The 21,775-nt window shown below is 36.0% G+C and overlaps 1 protein-coding gene across 2 annotated transcripts in view; it reads left to right on the top strand.

Moving 5' to 3' along the window:
* Window positions 1-7,433: 7,433 nt before the first annotated feature.
* dnah3 (dynein axonemal heavy chain 3) overlaps window positions 7,434-21,775 on the top strand; it is a 33,863-nt gene continuing 19,521 nt past the window's right edge. The window contains exons 1-30 of one of the 2 annotated variants that reach the window (XM_026200548.1): window positions 7,434-7,709; window positions 8,098-8,193; window positions 8,269-8,464; window positions 8,551-8,605; window positions 8,730-8,847; window positions 10,342-10,534; window positions 10,670-10,865; window positions 11,690-11,815; window positions 13,225-13,420; window positions 14,835-15,014; window positions 15,379-15,512; window positions 15,597-15,693; window positions 15,789-15,967; window positions 16,656-16,840; window positions 17,006-17,129; window positions 17,201-17,354; window positions 17,572-17,716; window positions 17,954-18,165; window positions 18,298-18,389; window positions 18,523-18,637; window positions 18,946-19,062; window positions 19,376-19,555; window positions 19,669-19,805; window positions 19,907-20,108; window positions 20,421-20,513; window positions 20,589-20,699; window positions 20,793-20,907; window positions 20,982-21,180; window positions 21,393-21,501; window positions 21,638-21,751. In XM_026200548.1, coding sequence (XP_026056333.1) covers window positions 8,098-8,193; window positions 8,269-8,464; window positions 8,551-8,605; window positions 8,730-8,847; window positions 10,342-10,534; window positions 10,670-10,865; window positions 11,690-11,815; window positions 13,225-13,420; window positions 14,835-15,014; window positions 15,379-15,512; window positions 15,597-15,693; window positions 15,789-15,967; window positions 16,656-16,840; window positions 17,006-17,129; window positions 17,201-17,354; window positions 17,572-17,716; window positions 17,954-18,165; window positions 18,298-18,389; window positions 18,523-18,637; window positions 18,946-19,062; window positions 19,376-19,555; window positions 19,669-19,805; window positions 19,907-20,108; window positions 20,421-20,513; window positions 20,589-20,699; window positions 20,793-20,907; window positions 20,982-21,180; window positions 21,393-21,501; window positions 21,638-21,751 — 4,170 coding nt within the window. In that variant the 5' untranslated portion in view covers window positions 7,434-7,709. The remainder of the gene's footprint in view (window positions 7,710-8,097; window positions 8,194-8,268; window positions 8,465-8,550; window positions 8,606-8,729; window positions 8,848-10,341; window positions 10,535-10,669; window positions 10,866-11,689; window positions 11,816-13,224; window positions 13,421-14,834; window positions 15,015-15,378; window positions 15,513-15,596; window positions 15,694-15,788; window positions 15,968-16,655; window positions 16,841-17,005; window positions 17,130-17,200; window positions 17,355-17,571; window positions 17,717-17,953; window positions 18,166-18,297; window positions 18,390-18,522; window positions 18,638-18,945; window positions 19,063-19,375; window positions 19,556-19,668; window positions 19,806-19,906; window positions 20,109-20,420; window positions 20,514-20,588; window positions 20,700-20,792; window positions 20,908-20,981; window positions 21,181-21,392; window positions 21,502-21,637; window positions 21,752-21,775) is intronic. The other variant, XM_026200549.1, reaches the window with a different exon arrangement.

Below are 21,775 nucleotides of genomic sequence, written 5' to 3'. Positions count from 1 at the left end.
TTTCACTAATAAAGTTTTTTAGTTTTTTATAATATATCTTTAAATTGTTACTCCATTTAAATGTCCTGCATGTACATATTTAGCCATTACAATGAATCTCACTGCCATTTCAACATCTTGTGGCAAAAAGTGTTGTTATTGTAAAGCTATGAGCTCTGAGAAGCCGTGGTTTACTGTGAATTTATGGGGCGTTGTTAGGCACGATGCAAAGCAGAGTATTTTATCCGAATAAAAACAGTATTCTTCCACCAAACAATGTAGTTCCTCAAAAACAGTTGTTGTTGCAACAAAGTGGTTGCCGAGCAACACACAGAAGTAAACAAAGGTGTATGTTTTTTTAGAGTAATTTACAACAGCTTTGAACTTGGCTCAACCAATCAGAATCAAGGACCGGAATTATCCGCATTATAAACTACAATTAAAACAGTTTAAATTTGGTTTTGTCAGGTGAAAGCATCAGCAAAATCAAAATCCCTTAGTGCTATTATTATTAATAATAAAAAAGCTGTAATTAATCAAAATGTAAGTTGGAAAACTTGAACTCAAAGAAAAATTGCAAATGTTGCCTTTTGAGGTTTCAAAAATAATTACTAAAACTGAAATAAAAATGAATTAAAGCTATACAAAATTAAAAACTCATAAAATTACAAAAATAGCACTAGTAAATAAAAATGAAAAAAAAAGAGATATTTAACATAAATGCTGATCAATAGTGTTTTTAAGATTCCATATCAAATTAAAAATAGTTCTGAAAACAATGGACCTCTGGGATGAATCTTTGACAAGCATATTTTCATAAGACACATATTAAAATATCTGTTTTAGCTTTTACATTAGTAGTACATTATGATCTGAAAGCTGACCCTTCAGCTTCATGAGGTTTTCTAGGCCCGTGTAATGCTTCTATTGAGCCCTGTTATGCTTTTCAGTTCATACAATTTCTCATTACGTCATTTCTTCTTTTCACTGCTTTTTCAGTCAGTCTTTTACACAAGTCACTACAGCTCAGCATCAGACAGTTCTTCTTTTCATTCTGTGCGTCTGTCGTTCCTTTACAGAAAGAGTGCAGTCATCCTGCATTAGGCCTGTCGTTCCCGAGAGGAAAGTGGGAGCGCTGCGAGCTTTTAAAGACCTTTATCTCTCCCTCTATTTCTCTCTCGCCCTCTTTTATTATCAATGTAGAGTTTTGCAGGGTTGACAGCTCTTAAAGTGTGTGTGTGACGGTGAAAGTGTTGTCCAAGGTCAAGGGCTGAGCCATTCTTGGATTTCAGGTTGCACAGGGACGGGACGGCCCGCCGTCAGAGGTCACGCTCTGCGTAAGGAGACCTTTCCTTTTTCCTTTAGCATTAATGACTGACCTCCTGACCTTTGCCTGAATGGAACAAGTGTCTGTTTCAGAAGCGAAACTAATGAGCAGAAATGCCGGGGCTTGTGGGATGTCTTCTGGGAGAGAGAAACTTTAATTAACAAATCCAATTTGGACATAATTAATGTTATTTGGAAAAGGAACAGGAGATAGAGACATAAGGGTAACACTTTATTTTAAGGTGTCCTTGTTACACATTACATTTACATACTATTATAACTGAAATTAATCATGCAGAATTACAAGCAAGTAACACTAAACTAAACCCTAATCCTAACCCTAACCATAAGGGAAGTGCATTTCGTTATGGTAATTAATATTTCTCAGTACTTAAATGTATAATTACACTGTAACAAAGACAACTTAAAATAAAGTGTAACCAACAAAAGTGTGTTGTATCAGATGGTAATACCATGATGCTTATGATATATCATATCTGATGTCATGTTATGATACTCAAAGGTACTTTTAGAAAGACCATATATGCAAATGAGAAATCATATGAAATTAATACTTTTATTTAGTAAGGATGCATGAAATTGATTGAAAGTGACAGTTAAGATAATTATAATTTTAAAAATGATTTCTATTTCAAATAAATGCTGTTCTTTTGAACTTTTTGAACAAAACTTTTAAACTTATTAAGCAGAACTGTTTTCAAGATTGATAATAATCAGAAATGTTTCCTGAACAGTAAATCATCATATTATTCTGATTTCTGAAGATCATGTGACACTGAAGACTGGAGGAATGATGCTGAAAATACAGCGGAGCATCACAGGAATAAATTACATTATAAAACATTTTCAAACAGAAAGCAGTTATTTTAAATTGCAATAAAATATTGCAATATTTCTGTTTTTACTGTATTCTTTTTTTTTCAGAAAATACTTTTTATAGAAGATAATTCTTTTTAAAAAAAAAATTCTGCCCCCCAAATTTTTGAACTGCAGTATATATTGATTATCAGATACAGATTTCAGTCTATGCCTAATTTTGCAATTATGACTTTCCAAACAAATGTGCTTTAAATTAAATATTAACCGTAAATAATTTTATTACAGAATGTGGATTAATATGAGAAACATGAAGCAGACATATAATCATCATTTTGTAAAGATGATTTTGTATAGAACTAACACACATATTTGTCCTCTCCCTCACACACACACACACACAAAGACACACACAGGTGTGGAGGAGGTATCTGGCCTCAGAGGCGTTTTTCCATTTCTCTCTTAATGAATCTGCTGCTCCTCTGATCATCTCCTCTGTCTCACCCCTCTCTCACTTTCACTGGGTGACCACAGCGACGGCATCCCTTTCTCACCCTCCTCATCACCGCTACGACCCACTCAGCCCGTAACCAAACCAGCAGAACCCACATCAAATATTAACCGCCCCATTAATGAGTTTTCCATCGCTCCTACACACACACACACACACACACTCTGCCGTAATTAACGGAAAGCACTTACCATGTATCACTACTTAAATTCACACAGCTACCACAAGTGATCTCCGAAAAAGAGAGAGAGACAGACAGATAGATAGAGAACACAGTCTCAACTCCTTGAAGAAAAGCGGCATGTCTCGGAGTAGACGATCATGTGTCATACACAACATGCATGTTTACATGCAATCTGCAAGATCATTAATATTCAATGTGTGTGCTTGTTGGGGGACGGGGGATGTGGGTGTGTTAATATTTCATGTCATTATCAAGTTACTCGTGAATGTGACTGTTCTGACCTAAAGTCTGTGTGAAACTAGTGCTTGTTTCAGTCTCTGCACCCCCTGCACCGTTGAGCTCAAGTGGGCCGTAATCGGGGGCTTGTCTGGGATTTGAACTCTGGACCTCTACATCTGAAGCAAGACTCATATGGTAACGGTAGTAAAAATCACATTTAGTTTCTCCACTGAGATCCATTCTCAGACTACTTAGCAATGTATACACTACCTTTCGAGATTTTTAGGTTATACTATTTTAAAATGTTTTTGAAAGGATAATCTTATGCACATCAAGATTGTATTTTTAAACCCCAAATACAATAAAAGTGTGAAACTTTATTACTTTTATCATATTTTTTTTCTTTTTGATTATATTCAAAAATGTATTGTGTCTGTGTTTAAAGATGAGTTTTCAGCATCATTTCTCTAGTATTCAGTGTCACATGATCCAACTACAAAACTGTTTGTAACCACTGTTGTTGTAATTTCGACTGCATCTGAAATATTATCTCATATCATTACCTAAGAAGTTAACAAAATATGTTAGAAAACTGTGTGCTTTCAAGGATGTTGGTCTACTTGATAAAGTTTACCCTCTAACTTAGAAAAAAATCATGGTTAATTTGTGGTTTTCTCCCTGTGAAATAAAACAAATGTGATTCCAAAATAGCAAAAAATAAATAAACAAACAAGAAATAAATTAAATTAATAAAAACAACTTTTACACCTTAAGAGGGAATACTCCAAATAGAAAAGTGTGTATAACTTTCCATGTCATAGGCAGTTTTTACAAATATGAGCATTGACGTCAATTTAAGTGAACACACACACACACACACACACACACACACACAAACACACTAAGATCAAATCTGTGCATACGCCATGTACTGTATGTACTTTTCTGTCAACAAGAGAGCATCAGAGACAGATTTTTGTGAAATTTAGCTCACTTTTAAAGTTTAACTTTACCTCTATGATGGTCTTTATTCTGTAAAATGATTTATGTTTCTGTTTTGAAGCTCGACGGTGAATATTAGTGCATATTAAAGAGCAGCATGAACATTCTTTAAAACATATTTTTTTATGTTCCAAAGATAAAACAAGAAAGTAATGGGTTTGCAACGACATGCGGATGAGTAAATGATGACAGAATCTCAATGTCAGGTAAACGATCGCTTTAACCTCAACTTGTCAACTTCTAATTATGAGTTTGGAAAGGTTTGGGATGAAGGTGCACCACTTTATTAAAGCAATTAAAGTCTAAATATCACTCAAACATGCATACATGAGCTGGTGTAACACCCCTGGAGGGATCTCTCCTGAGAGAACAGTTAAGAAATCAGTTAAAGCTATTAGTGTATCACGCTTACAATAAGTGTCTGATTCACTGACTTCATGAAAAGAGATGGGAGAGCGAGCGAGGGAATGTGTCCTCTTGTATTTGCATGCTGGAACAGCTGAGTGTTCTAAATGTCTTTATAGATGAGAGACAATTAAGTCTTTAGTCATCTAATTACATGCTTTCTCTCTCTCTCTCTCTTTCTTTCTCTCTCTTGCTCCGTCTCTCCCACTCATAACCATTTCTATTTCCAGAACTGATGTGTTATCAAGCTCAAAGCAGGAAATATTATGTTTTAACAGATTATATAGAGAAAGCTGGGTTTAGTTGTGATGTGATATGAGCTCTGTGAGCTGTGATGACTGTCAGAATGTGAAATACAGTCAAAATATTACCCCTTTCTTGCAGGTTGCTGGTCTTATTGTGCACAGTTATGTGTTGCACGTCTAAAGCACAGGATCTCTGTTCTCGACTTTTCTCTTTGTCTAACTTTAGCACATTGGACTATCCAATAATCAGTTATGAAATCAAGTCCTGAAATACATTTTTCCCTCTTACACATCCTTTCACTCATAAATCCCTTTCAAATGGGCAGCAGATGCTTTCAGATGCTTAAAGATTTGCTGAATGTTACTTTGTGCCCAGACACTTTAGCTTTTCATGCATCAGAGTTTTCAAACCATGTATTATATTGATAACAACGAATTTAACGATTAATAGACTTTATTGTATGTACACCATATCATTCAAAAGTCTGGGGTCGGTAAGATTTTGAAAGAAGTCTCTACAGGAAAAACAATAATATTGTGAAATATTATTACAGTTTAAAACACCTTTTTTATGTGAATGTGAGCTGTATTTTCAGCATCATTCCTCCAGTCTTCAGTGTTGTATAATCTTTCAGAAATCATTCTAATATGAGGATTTGCTGCTTAATTATTATCTAATATTATTGGTGTTAAATTATAAATAGTGGTTTTAATTATACATTTTGATGAACAGAAAGCTCAGTGAACAGCATTTATTTGAAATGCATGTTTTATAACATTATACATGCCTTTACTGACATTTTCGACAGTATCAGTTTAACTGTATCATTCATGTCTTTTCACTTTCTTTTTTATTTTATGTAACCCATACACTTTTTTTTAATGGAAGTGTAGTTTCAAAACATATGAAGCAGCACCACAATTGCTTTCAACCATAGCAATATTTTTTTACAGCAGCAAATCAGCATATCAGAATGATTTCATGAGGATCATGTGACACTGAAGACTGGAATAATGCTAAAAATTCAGCTTTGCATCACAGGAATAAATTACATTTTAAAATGAATTTACTTTTAAAACAGTAATGCAGCTTTGCTGAGCAGAAGAGACTTCTAATTATGAAAAAAAATCATAATTATTCCAAACTTTTGAGCGCTAGTGTAATTCTGACTCTGATTTGTCCCTGGATGTCAGACTGGTTGTCAGACTCTGTGAGATCCAGTGTAATCTGTGGTGTAATCTAGTCCAGTCTCGTGGTGTAATCTAGTTGTGCAGCTTGACTGTGTCCTTGTTCAGACATTTGAAAGCAGTAAACACAGAAGTCATGTTTATTTGATGCTGACAGCGCTGAGTTAGTTGATCTACGTGTGCTAGATCACTCACTAGTGTCTGATCACTTCTACTGATGACCTTGTGTGTTAGTGAAAGTACGTAAAGAAATCTGTCAATAAGCGGTGTCTTTGTGCACAAGTGTTTTCCAGCTGATGCTGGCGGTTAAGGTGTGGAATACAGAATAACTGCTGACAGGACAGGAACTGGAATATCGGACACGGTAGGATTTACCTCTCTTTCTCTCTCTTAAATAATGCAGACAATACTATAGGTGATTGCCCTGTAGAGGTCTGGTGATGAATGGCCCTTGTCTGCTCTCGGGTCCTTTGCCAGTTCTGTGGTTATTTATTTCAAGAGTTTAACAGCATGACCTCAAAACACACACTCACCTGTACACATACACACACATACACATACACACACACACACACACACACACACACACACACACACACATATACTGTATTTTTGTTAATATAGAGAGAGTACATTATATATATATATATATATATATATACAGTGCTGAAACTGCATTGTTACAGCCGGTTATGGGGTCTATAATTAGATCTAAATCAGGACAATGAGAAAGGCAACTCACACAGACTTTTATTATGGAGAGACTCTCCCATATGTGGGGCAGAAACTTCTACATGCTTCTTTCCTCCAGTGAATATACATATATATATATAGAATTAAAAATGCAAAAAAAAAAAAACTACAACAAATACTTCACTCACTTAAAAACTTATTATTAAACTTAGTGACCTGTTTATGTTTTGCATTTAAAGTATCAGACATAATAACAGTTAAAACATTTATAAAAATGACAGAAGCTTTAAAAAAAAAGTTATCCCACTAAAAATGTAATATTAATTTAAATATATTTAATAGAATATAATACTACAATTGTTAATAAAATACTACAAATATATAAACAGCGTAAATATTTAAAAACATAAAAATTACAAAATCAAATAAATGTAATTTAATTAATGAGAATTAAAATAAAAGTAAAATGACTGAAAACATAAAAATAAAAACGAATTCAACATATTGATACTTTAAAACTATTTAAATAATCCTATATATAATCTTATATTTTATATTCAATAATAATAATAAAAATACAATATTTATATAAAAAGTAATTTCAACATTAGCATTTTGTCAGTGTTTTAACATCTCGGTGAAGAGACCTTCTAACAATTAGTGAAATAGCGACACCGTGTGCTCACAAAGAGGTATTACAACTGCAATTAAAATGTTTGTAATATTATTATTTGAAAACTATTGACAGTTGTTTTAATGGCTTTATAATTTTTACATTATTATTTAAGAAATATAGTAATAATTTTTTTCGCCCTACGGCTGTACAAACCCTTTGTTTACTGACGATAGTGAAACTCTAGCAGGACTGTCACCATGAACAGCGCGTGAACAAACACTTATATTGACAACCGGCGGATCATTGGCAGCGACTCGGCGTATAACGGCTGCGAGGCGCTTAGCTCATATGATCAAACTGTATTTAACTGACGCGATTAATTTCGGATTATAAGACTAATGACTGAAGGTAAGACCGTTATAACCGTTTTGGGGGATGAAAACACTGTTTGTTAACGAACGCCAACGAAGCCTCCTTACCTGAAGCTCAAAGTGACCCGTTGTGGTAAAAGAGTGAACATTGTTACTTTAATAAGTATTCACTATCATTGATCTCAGTGGTATTTCCCTCATTTAAAAGTTAAAGTATAAATTTAAAGCTGTTTAAAGTTAGCAGATAATTCAAACCCGGTGTTTTAACGTATAACGTACTGTAGTGGCAGTTAAGACATTTAAACTTGAAAACAAACCGTCAGTGTTTCAAAATCTAGTAAACTCCCTACCTAGACAGCATGGTATTGTAATGCGTATCCAGACAGTATTTTGTAAATGTGTCCAAATGTGTGTCTTTTATAGAGAGATACATTGAAATGCTTTAGATAAGTGTCCTCTGGCTTCAAAATTAGGCAGTTTTAAGCAAATTGTGCTTTAAAATGTTCTTGTGTTTCTCACAGATGAATGCTAACTCTAGTCATGATGTGGGATGTGCTGGGAAGCTCCCTAGATTGCTGCCTCTACCCGCATCCCAGAAGCCCTCTGACCTGTATGAGGTGTGTATATAAAGTGTCTCAAGATCTAGGCTACTTGATGTGTTTTTGCTCACTCTAACTTGCTCTCTGTTTCAGATTTATCTCCATAACAGTCGATACCCGCCCCTTCTGCAGAATCACTCTCGGACTCGTGCGGTTCCCTACAAGGAGCTGCGGCATCACAGAAGTCCCTCCGAGTCCATCGGGAACAACTACAGTCCGAGAGGCCAAAACCTGAAAATCCAACATCTGAAGCGCAGGCATCATTCGCTTCAGTGCCCTCCAGTTGCATGTATCCTTTAGAAATGTCTTATACATGCTTAAATACATGCATACACAAACACTTTCAGTGTGTCTGTTCTTAACTTCACATTTAAGACCACAGTGATTTTCCAGTAGTAAGAAAGGAACAGCCTGTGACCCATGCACAAAGGTTTTTAGTAGCAGATTTTTAATTCATGCATGTGTGTTTCTTGAACAAAATACTGAGTTTACTAAACTTAGTATTGCAATATTCATGCAAGGGACCATCATGTTTTTCTTCTATTAACAAACAGAACATCTGTGATTCACAAAAGTCGTCCTTTGTCACCGAACAAGCAGCTTGAAATCATGAGGCGTGAGGAGACACGAAGTCAAAGGGAACAGACGGAGCCCACAGAGAGAGATTTAGAGGTCATTATCAGCAACTGTCTTTCATAGAGTCAATAATGATTTCATGGGTTTTTAAAGCACACTTTGATTCTTTTTATTTTACAGTTGTTTTCATCTTTTGCTGTAAGTGTGTCAATTAGGAAATACCAGTTTAATTAATTAATGGCAAAATATTTTTGGGGAAATTTTAACTGATATTTTCTACTGACACACAGCAAAAGATGGAAATAATTTTTGTTGATTTAAAAAAAAAAACAAATTAGTTTAACCTCTTAAGACCCGAGAAAAATATTTTTTCCATGTCTATACATTGTTTAGCATTAAAAATAATGTAAAAAAAAAATATATATATATATATATATATGTGATGCTATGTCATCGGGACTCAGTTTCTTTAAAAAAAAATAAAAAGAGATGAATGAACATCCATAGGCAAAAACTATTTATCACCAATACATGTTTAGCTTTCAAGATTTTTTTATTTTATTTTATTTATTTTTTTTACCAAACTTTGTATAAAGATGATTCTCAACTATGTTATAACAGAATGATTCAATATACTGTTTTTCTTTCTGCAAAATGTGTGTAAAACGGCCATAAACAGGTGTTCTCATTACATACAAAGTATATATAAACTAAATCTAATGTGCATATTAATGTGTTTTTTGGGCAACGTGTAATGAAAAAATAAGTGTAATAATGGAAGTAATAATTGACAAGATTTTCAAAATAATAAATAATATTTAAATTTTTTTTTTTTTTAAATGCATTTGTTATAGTTCCCAATATGCTTAATAAACATGCTTTTAGTCCTGATGTCCTCATATGGGGACATGTATGAAATCAATAACATTTTCCTGAGATGTTGATTTATGACACACAGTTTAAAAATTAGACGGATTTAAATAATAAATACAAAATATTATCAAATTTCCATAAGAGTGTCACTAAATTAATCTCAGACATTTTTGAAGACCAAGGAGAGGGAGTGGTCATGGTGGAACATCCAATCATTTGGTATCTTTGAAAAGCCCCTAAAGGGCTCTGTACAGGACATCCAGACTTAAAACTGTGGCATTTAAAGTTTCAGAGAAATTCACTAAAATATAATGTCCTCATTTGAGGCTGCAGGGCCTTCAGAGGTTGACCAAAAGACTTATTACACAGAACTGTGTATATATGTACTCTCCATTCTATATCTATTATATCTACTTGTTTTCTATTATTTATTATAAAAATTAACCCTTTAACGCTAGCATTCTACATCCTTTTTCTATTTTACCTATTGTTTTTTTATTATAAAAAAAGTACTCGACATTCTGTATTAGACTAACCCGGATTTGTCACAGCACTTACAAATTATTGCTCTTTTGTTGGTTAAATTCATTTGTAAGCCACTTTTGGATAAAACCATATGCTAAAGGATTAAATGTAAATTTTTAGTGTTTTATGAAATCCTTCACTTGTTCTTCCATCCTCCCGTCTGTATTAATTCTCTCTCTCTCTCTCTCTCAGAGGTATGTGCACTATATCACTGAGGGGGTTTACGGCCACATGTTGACCCCCCAGCCACCAGAGCAGATCACCGCTATCCTGAAGCTGCTTCCCAGCCTTTTACAAGGTGATGAGCGGAAGATGCAGAAGATGCGGGAGGATCTTCTGGAGGAGGTCCAGAGAGACTATGACTTCAGTCTCTGCAAGAGCATTGGTATGAAGCACAACACCAGCCAATTTGTTGACTTTTTGTGAAATCATTCTGGCATCTAATTCATGTTACTGTCTTTTTAGCCTGAATCATGTATGTCGCTTTTTAAATAAGTCACTAACCGCTTTCTTTTTGTAGTTGATTATATCCTGCTAGATCCAGCGGAGCGAGAGCGTCTGTCGATCTCTGCTGTCCCCCGGTTGTTCCCGTCCCGTGTCATCCGTGCACCAGTTCCCTGGTCTGAGAGCTACAGAGAGGCTCACAGCTGGCAGACGGAGAACCTCTGTACCGTCAGCCCTATGATGCTCCTTGTACAGGATCTCTGGATGAGCAGGTTGGCATCTATACAGAAGTGGCTGAAATTATTAGAACACTAGTATTTTCGTCAGCTAAAAAAATGTTTTTTAGTCAGTTATTTCTATGTTTTGCTGTAGTGTGTCAGTAGTAAATATCAGTTTACATTTCCAAACATTTATCTTGCCATTAATTGAGACTTTTGTCTGACAACAGCCAGTGCTCCACACAGAGATCTGATCTGATCATCATCAGTCTGTCTGGAATAACATGAAGAAACAGAACAAACTGAGACAGACTCAATCCAGAAGAACTGTGGCAATGTCTCCAAAACGCTTCAAGAAACCTGCAAAGTTTTAGCCATTTGCGAATGCTGTGAAATGAGGATGTCGTCAAAGATGTCATAAATAGATTTTCTTTATCAGTTAACTTCTATCAACTAAATTAAATCACCATTTGGCATGAGCATCCTTTGTATTTAAAGCAGTTTATTGGCCTGGGTGCAGTTACCCATAGTTTTCTAGAAGTGTCTTGGAGACATTGACACAGTTCTTCTGGATTAAGTCTCAGTTTCTGTTTCTTCATGTTATTCCAGATGGACTGATGATGATGAGATCAGATCTCTGCTGTTGTCAAACAAAAATCTCACTGGATTATTACAATTATTAGCAAATTAATGTTTGGAAATGTAAACTGATATTTCCTAATGACACACTACAACAAAACATAACATAACTGACTTAAAACCATTTTATCTCTATTGAAAATACTAGTGTTTTATAATTTTGTCCACCACTGTAATTCCTCCATCAGGTTCCTAATCATCATGATCCCATTTCTAATCTCTTTCTATGTCTTTTATAGTTTCACGTCTCTGCGGTTTGTGTGTTTGGACGATCTGCTCTCAGCCGATCTTCCGCTCTTGCCGGCAGAGTTTGAGAAGCTGGTGTGGAGACAGTGTCAGAAAACCAGAGATGAACTGCTTAACACGTAAGAGATTTTCTCTATATCACCAGACCTGTGGGCCTGTGTTTTTGTGAGGTCGGGTTTAAGTAACGTCCTGCCCTGGACAGTAAAGGAAACAGTACAGACTGAGAACATGATATATTTGGTGTCTGTAGGTTTCATTCTCATGTTCTCTGTAAACCTGTCACTGTTGTCACTTGAATCCAGCTCTATAATTACAGCTCGCTATGCACTCAATGGAAGAGCTGTACAGTATGTCTGGCAGGATACAAGTCATTTGCATCATTCATTCATCCGATTCGTTCAAATACACTGATTCCCGATGAGATCCACTGATAAGTGGATCATTTGAGTGGTTGAGATGATTTATTAATCAACACTGATTGATTAATTCAGGAATTAACAAACCACAGTTGTTTTTGATAACTAGAAAAATTGGTTAAAAAACTTGAAATAAAATAAAAAAGTTAGTTTTTAAGGCAATGTTTCTTATTTTGGTTTAGTTGTCCTTGAACTAAAACTGAAATAAAAATAAATAATTACATAAACACACAACAAAATGATTGCAACTTTAGCTCAAATTAAAAAGAAAATATAAGAAGAAAAGAAAATTATATAAAAAAAACTGTAAAAAAAATTGGAATCATTCACTCAACTATTGTTCAAAACTGATTCATTCAGTCTTTATGAGTCTTCTGAGTCATTCATTCAAACTTATTGATTTGACAGAAACAAAACAGAGCTCCTGTTTGTTACTTGGGTTAACAAAACGAGTTTGTATTCACAGATAAGAAAATATAACACTAATATAAAAAAATGATGTTTGTCCATTTAAGCAGTTACTAGCTTAATGCTCTCATGGGATATACTGAACATTTACTGGACTTTTGTAAATGTGTGTTTGAAGAAGGTCAATGTTGTGTGCGGACCAATGTGTTGTTGTTTGAATAGTTCTCCTTGTCTTGACTACCTTTGTTCTCTACTCTGTATCCATGGTCTCCTCAAACCACCCAGAGACAAGCTCACAATACGAGCCCTGAATGAGGGTTTGAACAATGGGGAAATAAAGAGCAATCTGGACCTGCTTTAACACGCAGGGTGTCAGCGACTCTACAGCAATAATCAGAGTGAAGTGTTCGGTAGATATACTGCAGGAAGTGTGAATTGCAGTCTGACGCATCCTTGACCTTTTTATTTCAGAGACCCTTTTATTACTGATTTGAAATCATATTCAATGAGATTTACCTTTTCTTCCTTAATTTTTGAAATTAGAGACATTTGAGAATATTTTTTTACTTTTTAAATATATATAAAATCAACTTGGTTAATTTGTTTTATGAACATACCAACTTGAATTTTATATCCAGCCAAGCAGTGAAATAGAATAATGTATCACCTGTTGCCTTTGTTGTTTGTGTTTGTGTGTTGTGTAGTTGGTTGCCCCGCTGTGCTTCTCTTTTTGTGACCTTTAAAGACTCCTGGTTGCCACTGGTCCCAAAGAAAGCAAGCATCTCCCCGGTAAAGGCACAGAAACTCTTCTACAGTGTGGCTGCTCTGATGTCACTGCAGCTGCGCAGTCTGGTGGTCGCATCGCTGCAGGATCTGCTGCAGTTTTTCCAGCTACATCAAGTACTGAAACCAGTGACACTGAGATGTTGCAAATATGTTTAAACCAATGCTTTATACAGTAGATGTTGTACAACCTAGTTACTGAGCATTTGCTTGCATTTATGGGCATAGATGTACTGTGCAAAAGTCTTAGGCCTCTAGTATTTTCACCAACAAAAAGTGGTTTCAAGTCAGTTATTTCTATGTTTTGATGTAGTGCATCAGTAGGAAATATCAGATTACATTTCCAAACATTATTTTTGCCATTAATTGTAATAATCCAGTGAGATTTTTGTTTGCACAAAGAGTCTGACAGCAGCCAGTGCTCCACACAGAGATCTGATCTCATCATCATCATCATCAGTCTGGAATAAAATAAAATAAAAAATAAAAATTTATCCAAAGGGACTTACAGTGCATTCAGGCTACCTTTCATGTGTTGCCGGATATAACATGAAGAAACAGAACAAACTGAGACAGACTCAATCCAGAAGAACTGTGGCATTGTCTCCAAAACACTTCAAGAAACCTGCAAAGCTACAGCACTGTACAAAGTGTAAGTGAGGATGCCGTCGAAAATAACACATAAATAGATTTTATTAATTAATTTCTATTAACTAAACTAAATTAAATCAACATTTGGTGTGACCACACTATGCATTAAAAAAAGCTTTTGTTCTAGGTTAACTTGCACATTGTTTTTCTGGTAGCTTTGCTGGGAGGTTTCTTGAAGTGTTCTTCTGGATTGAGTCTGTCTCAGTTTGTTCTGTTTCTTCATGTTATTCCAGACTGGATGATGATGATCAGATCAGATCTCTGTGTGGAGCACTGGCTGCTGTCAGACAAAAACTCTATGGATTATTACAATTAATGGCAAGAAAAATATTTGGAAATGTAAACTGATATTTCCTAGTGACACATTACAGACAACTGACTTAAAAGCATTTTTTGTTGATGAAAATACTAGTAGCCAAAGACTTTTGCACATTACTGTATGTCTGTTTGCAAACCACTGAAGACTGTATTTTACAGGTATTTTACCAGTGCAAAGTCACTCTAGAGTCTAGCATTGCGCCTTCTGTATCTTGTGGATTTCATAAAACAGGAACACGTTTCAACAATTACGTTTATTAATAAACTAAATAATAATAATAACAACAGACAATCAACAGCTGTTTATAGTAAAAAAAAAAATGTGTAACATTATGCGTTTTCCATCTTTATTGTCATTGACCCCAAACTTTGAAAGGTAATATATTATATACAATACATTTCAACTGATGCAAGATCACCAGTGCATATATTAGATATTTTACAATTGATTTGAACTTCATCCAAACCGGTTTTAGAGTCAATTCTGTGCATATGTGCATTTGTATATATATATATATATATATGTGTGTGTGTGTACTATATGTATGTGTTTTTCTGTCAGGATGGTAATGATTTTGGGGAGTATTTTGATGAGCTGAAGTACACGCAGCGTCCATTATTACTGGTGAAATTAAGACTTGAGGACCCCAAAATTGCATTTGATCCTTCACTGGAGAGCTGCTGGGAGCTCATACAACAAGCATTCACCCAGATCATCGACAGCGCCCACAACATACCACGGGTACACACACATATACTTCTTAAACTAAAAGAGGACTTGCCACTGATTTCTGTTGTTATAGTACAATAATTGATCTGAGGTGAACGTTAGAAGATGCAAGAGATTTTGCTGATGATTTCTTTATTCTCGCATTATTTACATCTGTAAGTTTAAGACTTAAGTGGCTCAGAATCTTTATTTACATCGGCAAGAGATAATTATATGAAATACAGAAACAGAAATTATGCACAAACACAACACAAACTAGATTGCTTCCATTATAATTAAATGTTTAGGCACAATGTAAAGCAGAATAATGGATTTGGAACACTTAAAGCGTCATTTCTTAAAGCTAAAACTGAAAAAATCTTAAAAACACTTACAGGTGGAGTGTAAGCTTTTCTCGGAGGTGGGAGAAACTCTAATGCTGCGCACAGTGAGACACGATGAGATGCTGGTGACAGACATCATGAACAGAGCCAGGGAGATCTTTCAGAGGAACACCGTTGGGCCCCAGAGGTCCACTATCATAACATATTTTCCAAATTAAGACTGAATCACACTGTAGATTGTCTGTGGGTGAATCTGTGGTGTGTTGTGTAGGTATCTGGATGTGTATAAGAAGTACACTGATTTACTGGACCGTCAGGACATACTCAACTTCCTTAAAGCCAAACACTCACTGCAGGGCTTTACTAAGGTAGCCTTTCTCATGTGTGCATTGTATCCTTATAGATAACACAAGGGTGAAATTCTTCCTTGTAAAGCCAGATGTTTCTACTGTGTGACCTTTAGAAAATCACAGGTGTGCAGAATTTGTGGAAGGAGATCGCATCGCTGCATGCGACTGTTCCTCTGTCCCTGATCTGTCTGGATGCGGTGAACCTGAACCAAGATCTGTGTGACAAGGCAGACCATCTCATAGATCTTCTCACAACATTTGTGATGGAGGAGAACCGAGAACTTAACAGGAGGTGGGAGAAAACAGCCTGAAATATTCTTCAGAAATGGATTCTCTTCAAATGAATCAGTCACTATGTAATTAATATACAGCTCTGTCGGAAGTATACTACCCAGAATACCTTGCTACATGCAAGTGATGAAATAGATATGTAAAAATTATACCTCCAAAAGATTGTTTTTGTAATCTTTCATCAAATGTCATTATTTCCTTTGATTATAAAGTAACGTACAGCAAACTTTACAGTTTTATTCATATCTATAGAGTGAAGGTTTTACAGGGGGTTAAGACTTCATTCACCTCAACAACAGTTTTCTCCAAAAAACATGGAATATAAAAAGAGAAATCCTAAATCCAAAGTCTAAAATGTGAATTTAAAACTTAGAACTTGTCTTTATATGATTTTCAGATAAAAAAAATAGACAATAACTCACTTGCATGTTTATAACATTTCAGAAACTTGTAATGCAAAAAAATTGCCTAAATGTACTGTGAATATTCAACTGGGGAATGTATGATGATATCTGGTGAATCTGGTTTTATATTTTCCATTATTTTTCCCATTCAACTTAAATAAAAAGTGATTGTTTTGAGCTGCTTTTTTGTTGAATAACAAAAACATTTTGTATGTATGAGGTATTATATTACATCATATACCATTTATACGTATGTGCTAGATAACATTTATTATTCTCGTCTAGTATATGCCGTCGTTACGATGAGATTACGGACAGAATCACAAACAAGCTGAGTACCACAGAGGAGTTGGTAGAGTTAAACCAGTACCTGAGACACACAAGTGAAGTCACCGTACACAAACTCCACCATGAGATTGAGGAAGCTGTCAAGAGACTCGACTTCCTGCTTGACTACGCCACTCTTCCAGGTACAAACATCCTTTGTGTAATGTGTGCGTGCACATACTGTGTTTCAACAAGTCATGTTGTTTCACTCACAGTTCCTCAGTCTAGATTTGAATTTGGGGCTGTCTGGGATTTGTGGGAACACTTTTTCTTTAAAACCCACCTTTAAAATCTTTGTCTCTTCACAGAGGAGAATATGAAGTTGTTTAGCTCTTTGATCCACTGGCCCGAACAGATTCTGTCTCTGATTGAAGTCAGTAAGGATAAACTGAACACTCAGAAAGATCAGGCTGAGATCGATCTGATAAAAAGGTGCTTAAACGCATACACACATCAAACACTACATGTAAACATGTCTAATAGCGATCACGTTTCATCCTCAGAATAGGGAAGTTGGAAGAGACGCTGAAGGGCCTGGAAAAAGAGGTGGACATCTTTAAGATGAAAGAAAAGATGACTTTGGAGGAGAGCAAGCTCAATGTTGAGAGACTCAATAAGATCAGCGTCAGCCTGGAGGCCGCTGTCAAAGAGATAGAGGTTTGTGCTTGAAATTGTGTATTTAATAAACATGAATTTATGGTTGCAAGAACAGTATGATATGCATTGCAGGTAAAAAAGAAAGAAAAAAAGTCATATTTCATTCAATACTGAAAAATGTGTAGCTATTACTTATACATATAAGCTGTTCATGTGCTTTTAGTCTTTCAAGTATGAGTGTATTTTAATGGAATGTAAAAATTTGCATTTATTTCAGTGCATTAATAAAGAAGAGGTTTTGCTGGACAAAGAACAGAGTCAGTTTTCCATCTTACAGACAATAATGGGCAAAAAACAGCCGTATGACCAGCTGTGGATCACAGCTCTTGATTTTCTGACCAAATCTGATGTGTGGATGAATGGTAAAGCACATGCTGTCATATTTCTTGATCCTATTCACATCACAGCCATAATTTAATGCATTTGATTGGATAAACATTTGTGTTACAAAGAAAGACATCATTTAGTTGCTTTAGACGATGTTTTTTTTCAGTCTCAGGCATTGTTTTCTGTCTCAAATGTTTCAAAGCATCTATAGCAGTGACATTGAATATTAGTTTAACATGTGTGTTTTCATGTCTTGTGCATGCACTCTCAAGGTCCATTCCAGCTCCTGAATGCAGAAACGGTGTCAGAGGAGTTGGGAAACATGTGGCGCACCATGTACAAACTCGCAAAGCTCTTCTCCGATCGGACGTCTCCCGGACGGGTCACAGAAAACTTCAAGAAAAAGATTGACAAATTCAAACAACACCTTCCTATTCTGACAACTATCTGCAATCCAGGCCTGAAGGACAGACACTGGGAGATGGTATGACAGTAATATACACAAAGATTTATTGATCTCTGTCAGTGAAACTTTTATTGTTTTGCCTTCGTTACTGTGATATTTACCATTAAAGTTGCATTTACTCGTTTTGATGAATTTTTTGGCTGATATCAGATCAGTGATACAGTGGGATTTGATGTTAAGCCGGACAAGGACACCCCACTCCTCAAGATGGTGGAGCTCGGATTGTCAGAGTTTTCAGAAAAGTAAGGCTGATCTTTGACAATCGCAAATTATTTGTGGTTGTAAAAAACGTATTTTTCTTATTTTCGTTGAGCAGTGCAGTGTGAATCTGATTGTGTCAGACTGACTCTTTTATGAATCTCTCTCTGTCTGAAGGCTGGAGGAAATCGGTGCTTCCGCCAGTAAGGAATTCTCTCTGGAAAAGTCTCTGGAGAAAATGAAACAAGAGTGGGCTGAGCTCCGCTTTGGGTTTACCCCGTATAAGGACACGGTCGGTAAAACACACTTTTGCTTGAAAGTTGATATAAAACTGGAAATGTTAATTTTATGTAATGGTATTTGTTAAAATACAACTCTGTTCTTATTTGAGTGTTGATTATTAAATAAATTAAGGAAATGTATTGTTAAATGTACTTTATTCTCTATTTTGATTTTCAGCTAAATGAAACTCAATGCATATTCTGGTGCATCACTACTGATATATAAAAAGTTATCATTAAAAATGACTTTGCTTGTTATATAAAGCAGTTTTATTCTTATTCTTATTGTGCATTTGTGCATGTATATTTGTCCATAAAGGGTACAAGTGTTTTGTCGGCAGTAGATGATATTCAGCTGCTGTTGGATGATCACATTATCAAGACACAGACTATGAGAGGATCTCCATTCATCAAGCCAATCGAGGCCGATGCAAAGGTGCATAACTTGCACAGATTTGTGTTAAAAGCATTTTAGTTTTAGTAATCAATTCAGTTTATTTCCTGCCACGAAATCATCATGACTTCTATTATGATTTAAGCTTTTTATGGAATGAGTAACAACAGCATCCACGACAACTGATGCAGTTTAGTTCTGCACAATGAAAACATTCAGTTTTTTTGGTTGTACACGATGCAGTATGATCCTGTAAATAATAAGATGTGAATAACTTACATAATATGACCAAATCAAATGATAATAATATGAATCTTGACCCTTTATATAGTTCTGTTGCTTTGTCTCTCTTTAGACCTGGGAGGAGAAGTTGCAGAGCATGCAGGATATATTGGACGCGATGTTGCAGTGTCAAAGCATGTGGATGTATCTAGAGCCCATCTTCAGCTCAGAGGACATCATTGCTCAGATGCCAGAGAACGGACGCAAGTTTGCCATCGTAGACAGTTACTGGAAAAACATTGTTGCTGAAGCGGTGTGTGTGTGATCGTTATTAGCTGTATCACTGTATCTACAACTAAAGACCAGCAGCAAGTAATGATCAATAAATAAACAAGATGTCCATACTCACGTTAAATGTTTTAACAGTTGAAGGACACACGTTCGCTGGTGGCCACAGAGCAGCCTAACATGTTGGGTCGCCTTCAGGAGTCCAACACTTTCCTGGAGGAAATACAGCAGGGTCTGAACTCATACCTGGAAACAAAGAGACTCTTCTTCCCTCGGTACGATTAAACTTTTAGATCTAGCTCTCTATGATGGTATAACACCTTCTTGTATCTCAGTTTAGAGTCACTATTACTCAACTTTATTTCTCACTGTCTAGGTTTTTCTTCCTGTCTAACGATGAGATGTTGGAGATCTTGTCTGAGACGAAGGATCCACTGCGTGTCCAGCCTCATCTTAAGAAGTGTTTCGAGGGCATCGCTAAGCTTGAATTCACCCCTGATCTGGAGATCACAGGAATGATCAGCTCAGAGAAAGAGATCGTTCCCTTAATAGAGACCATCTACCCAGCTAAAGCCAAAGTACTGATGGCGTTTTTAGCTAAAATAGATAGCTAAACTCTATGGATATACTCCTTTAAAGCATGAAGCCTTATTTTAGGACCATTAAGATTTTTTTGCATTGTGACATTATTTTTCTAACATTTTCCTCACAATTCTCAAAACTAATTAATTTAAGTATTTGTGCATTATTGTTGTACAGTCTTTAATGTGTTCATTTAAATAAAATCATCACTTTGCATGTAGTTAAAAAGTTATGGAATTTTCAGGGGAGAAGTGATCAATTGTCATTAGAATATACCCACATTTTTTTATTTGTATCGTGTTTTTTAGGGAATGGTTGAGAAGTGGCTCCTGCAGGTTGAAAACACAATGCTGATGAGCATCAGAGGTGTCATAAAACAAGGAATGGAGCAGTACTCAGAGGTATAATCACACACAAACACTGCACATATACAGTACGATCAGCCCATCATGTGTGCTTGATTCTGCTTGTTTCAGATGCCCAGGAAGAAGTGGGTGCTGCTGTGGCCTGGTCAGGTCGTGATCTGTGCGTCCTGTATCTTCTGGACCAGTGAAGTATCTGACGCCATACAGAACAACACTCTTCCTGTGAGCACATGTGCACACAAACTCATTCAGGGCAGATCAGATTGAGTGGAGCCGGTCAGAAAGTCTAAATATGGTGGCATGCATATGTTTCAGGCTTATGTTGAGCAGAGTAATGCTCAGATCGCTGATATAGTCGAGCTGGTAAGAGGGAAGTTGCCAGGTGGGGCCAGGATGACTCTGGGAGCTCTTATTGTCATTGATGTTCATGGTAAGTGTCATTCCTGCATGTTGTCTCTGTATTGCCTGTATAGTTCATGAGCTTTGACTCTTTCTCTCACACAGCACGTGATGTTGTGTGCAAGCTTGCACAGGATGGCGTTTCGTCTCTGAATGATTTCCAGTGGATTTCTCAGCTGCGGTATTTCTGGGAGGACGGAGAGGTCATGCTGCGGATGATCACCACTGTGATCAGATACGGATACGAATATCTCGGCAACTCTCCACGTCTGGTCATAACACCACTAACTGACCGCTGCTACAGGTGCTCTGACATTTAATCATGTGTGCTGATATGATCATTTTAAATGCCGTGAGGCAACATATGGACATGAGTTTGTTTATTTATGTCTTACCAACTGGATGTTTACTAAATATTTACTTCAGACACAAATTTCGGCTGTATTTTTATAGAAAAAAAGACTGTTAGAAAAAAGTGCATGTAAACATACCTACTGAATGCTGATTGGTCCACAGGACTCTGATGGGCGCTCTGAAGCTGAATCTTGGCGGAGCTCCAGAAGGTCCTGCAGGAACTGGAAAAACAGAGACGACCAAAGATCTGGCCAAAGCGCTCGCCAAACAGGTGCTCACAATATTTTTTTTCCGATATATATTAAGCTACTATTTCGGTCTAAACACTGATTATGTTGGTTTAGGTGATTCTAATAAGTTAATTCCACTGTATGTACAGTAAGTGATAACTGTAAATGTGTGTTTAGTGTGTGGTGTTCAACTGTTCTGATGGACTGGACTACAAAGCGATGAGTAAATTTTTCAAGGGTCTAGCTCAGTCCGGAGCATGGGCATGTTTCGACGAGTTCAACCGGATAGAGGTCTGTAATGATGTGACAGACTAA

This window comes from Carassius auratus, chromosome 24, assembly GCF_003368295.1.
Source record: "Carassius auratus strain Wakin chromosome 24, ASM336829v1, whole genome shotgun sequence".
Taxonomy (NCBI): Eukaryota; Metazoa; Chordata; class Actinopteri; order Cypriniformes; family Cyprinidae; genus Carassius; species Carassius auratus.
This window is presented reverse-complemented; position numbering and strand designations above follow the sequence as displayed.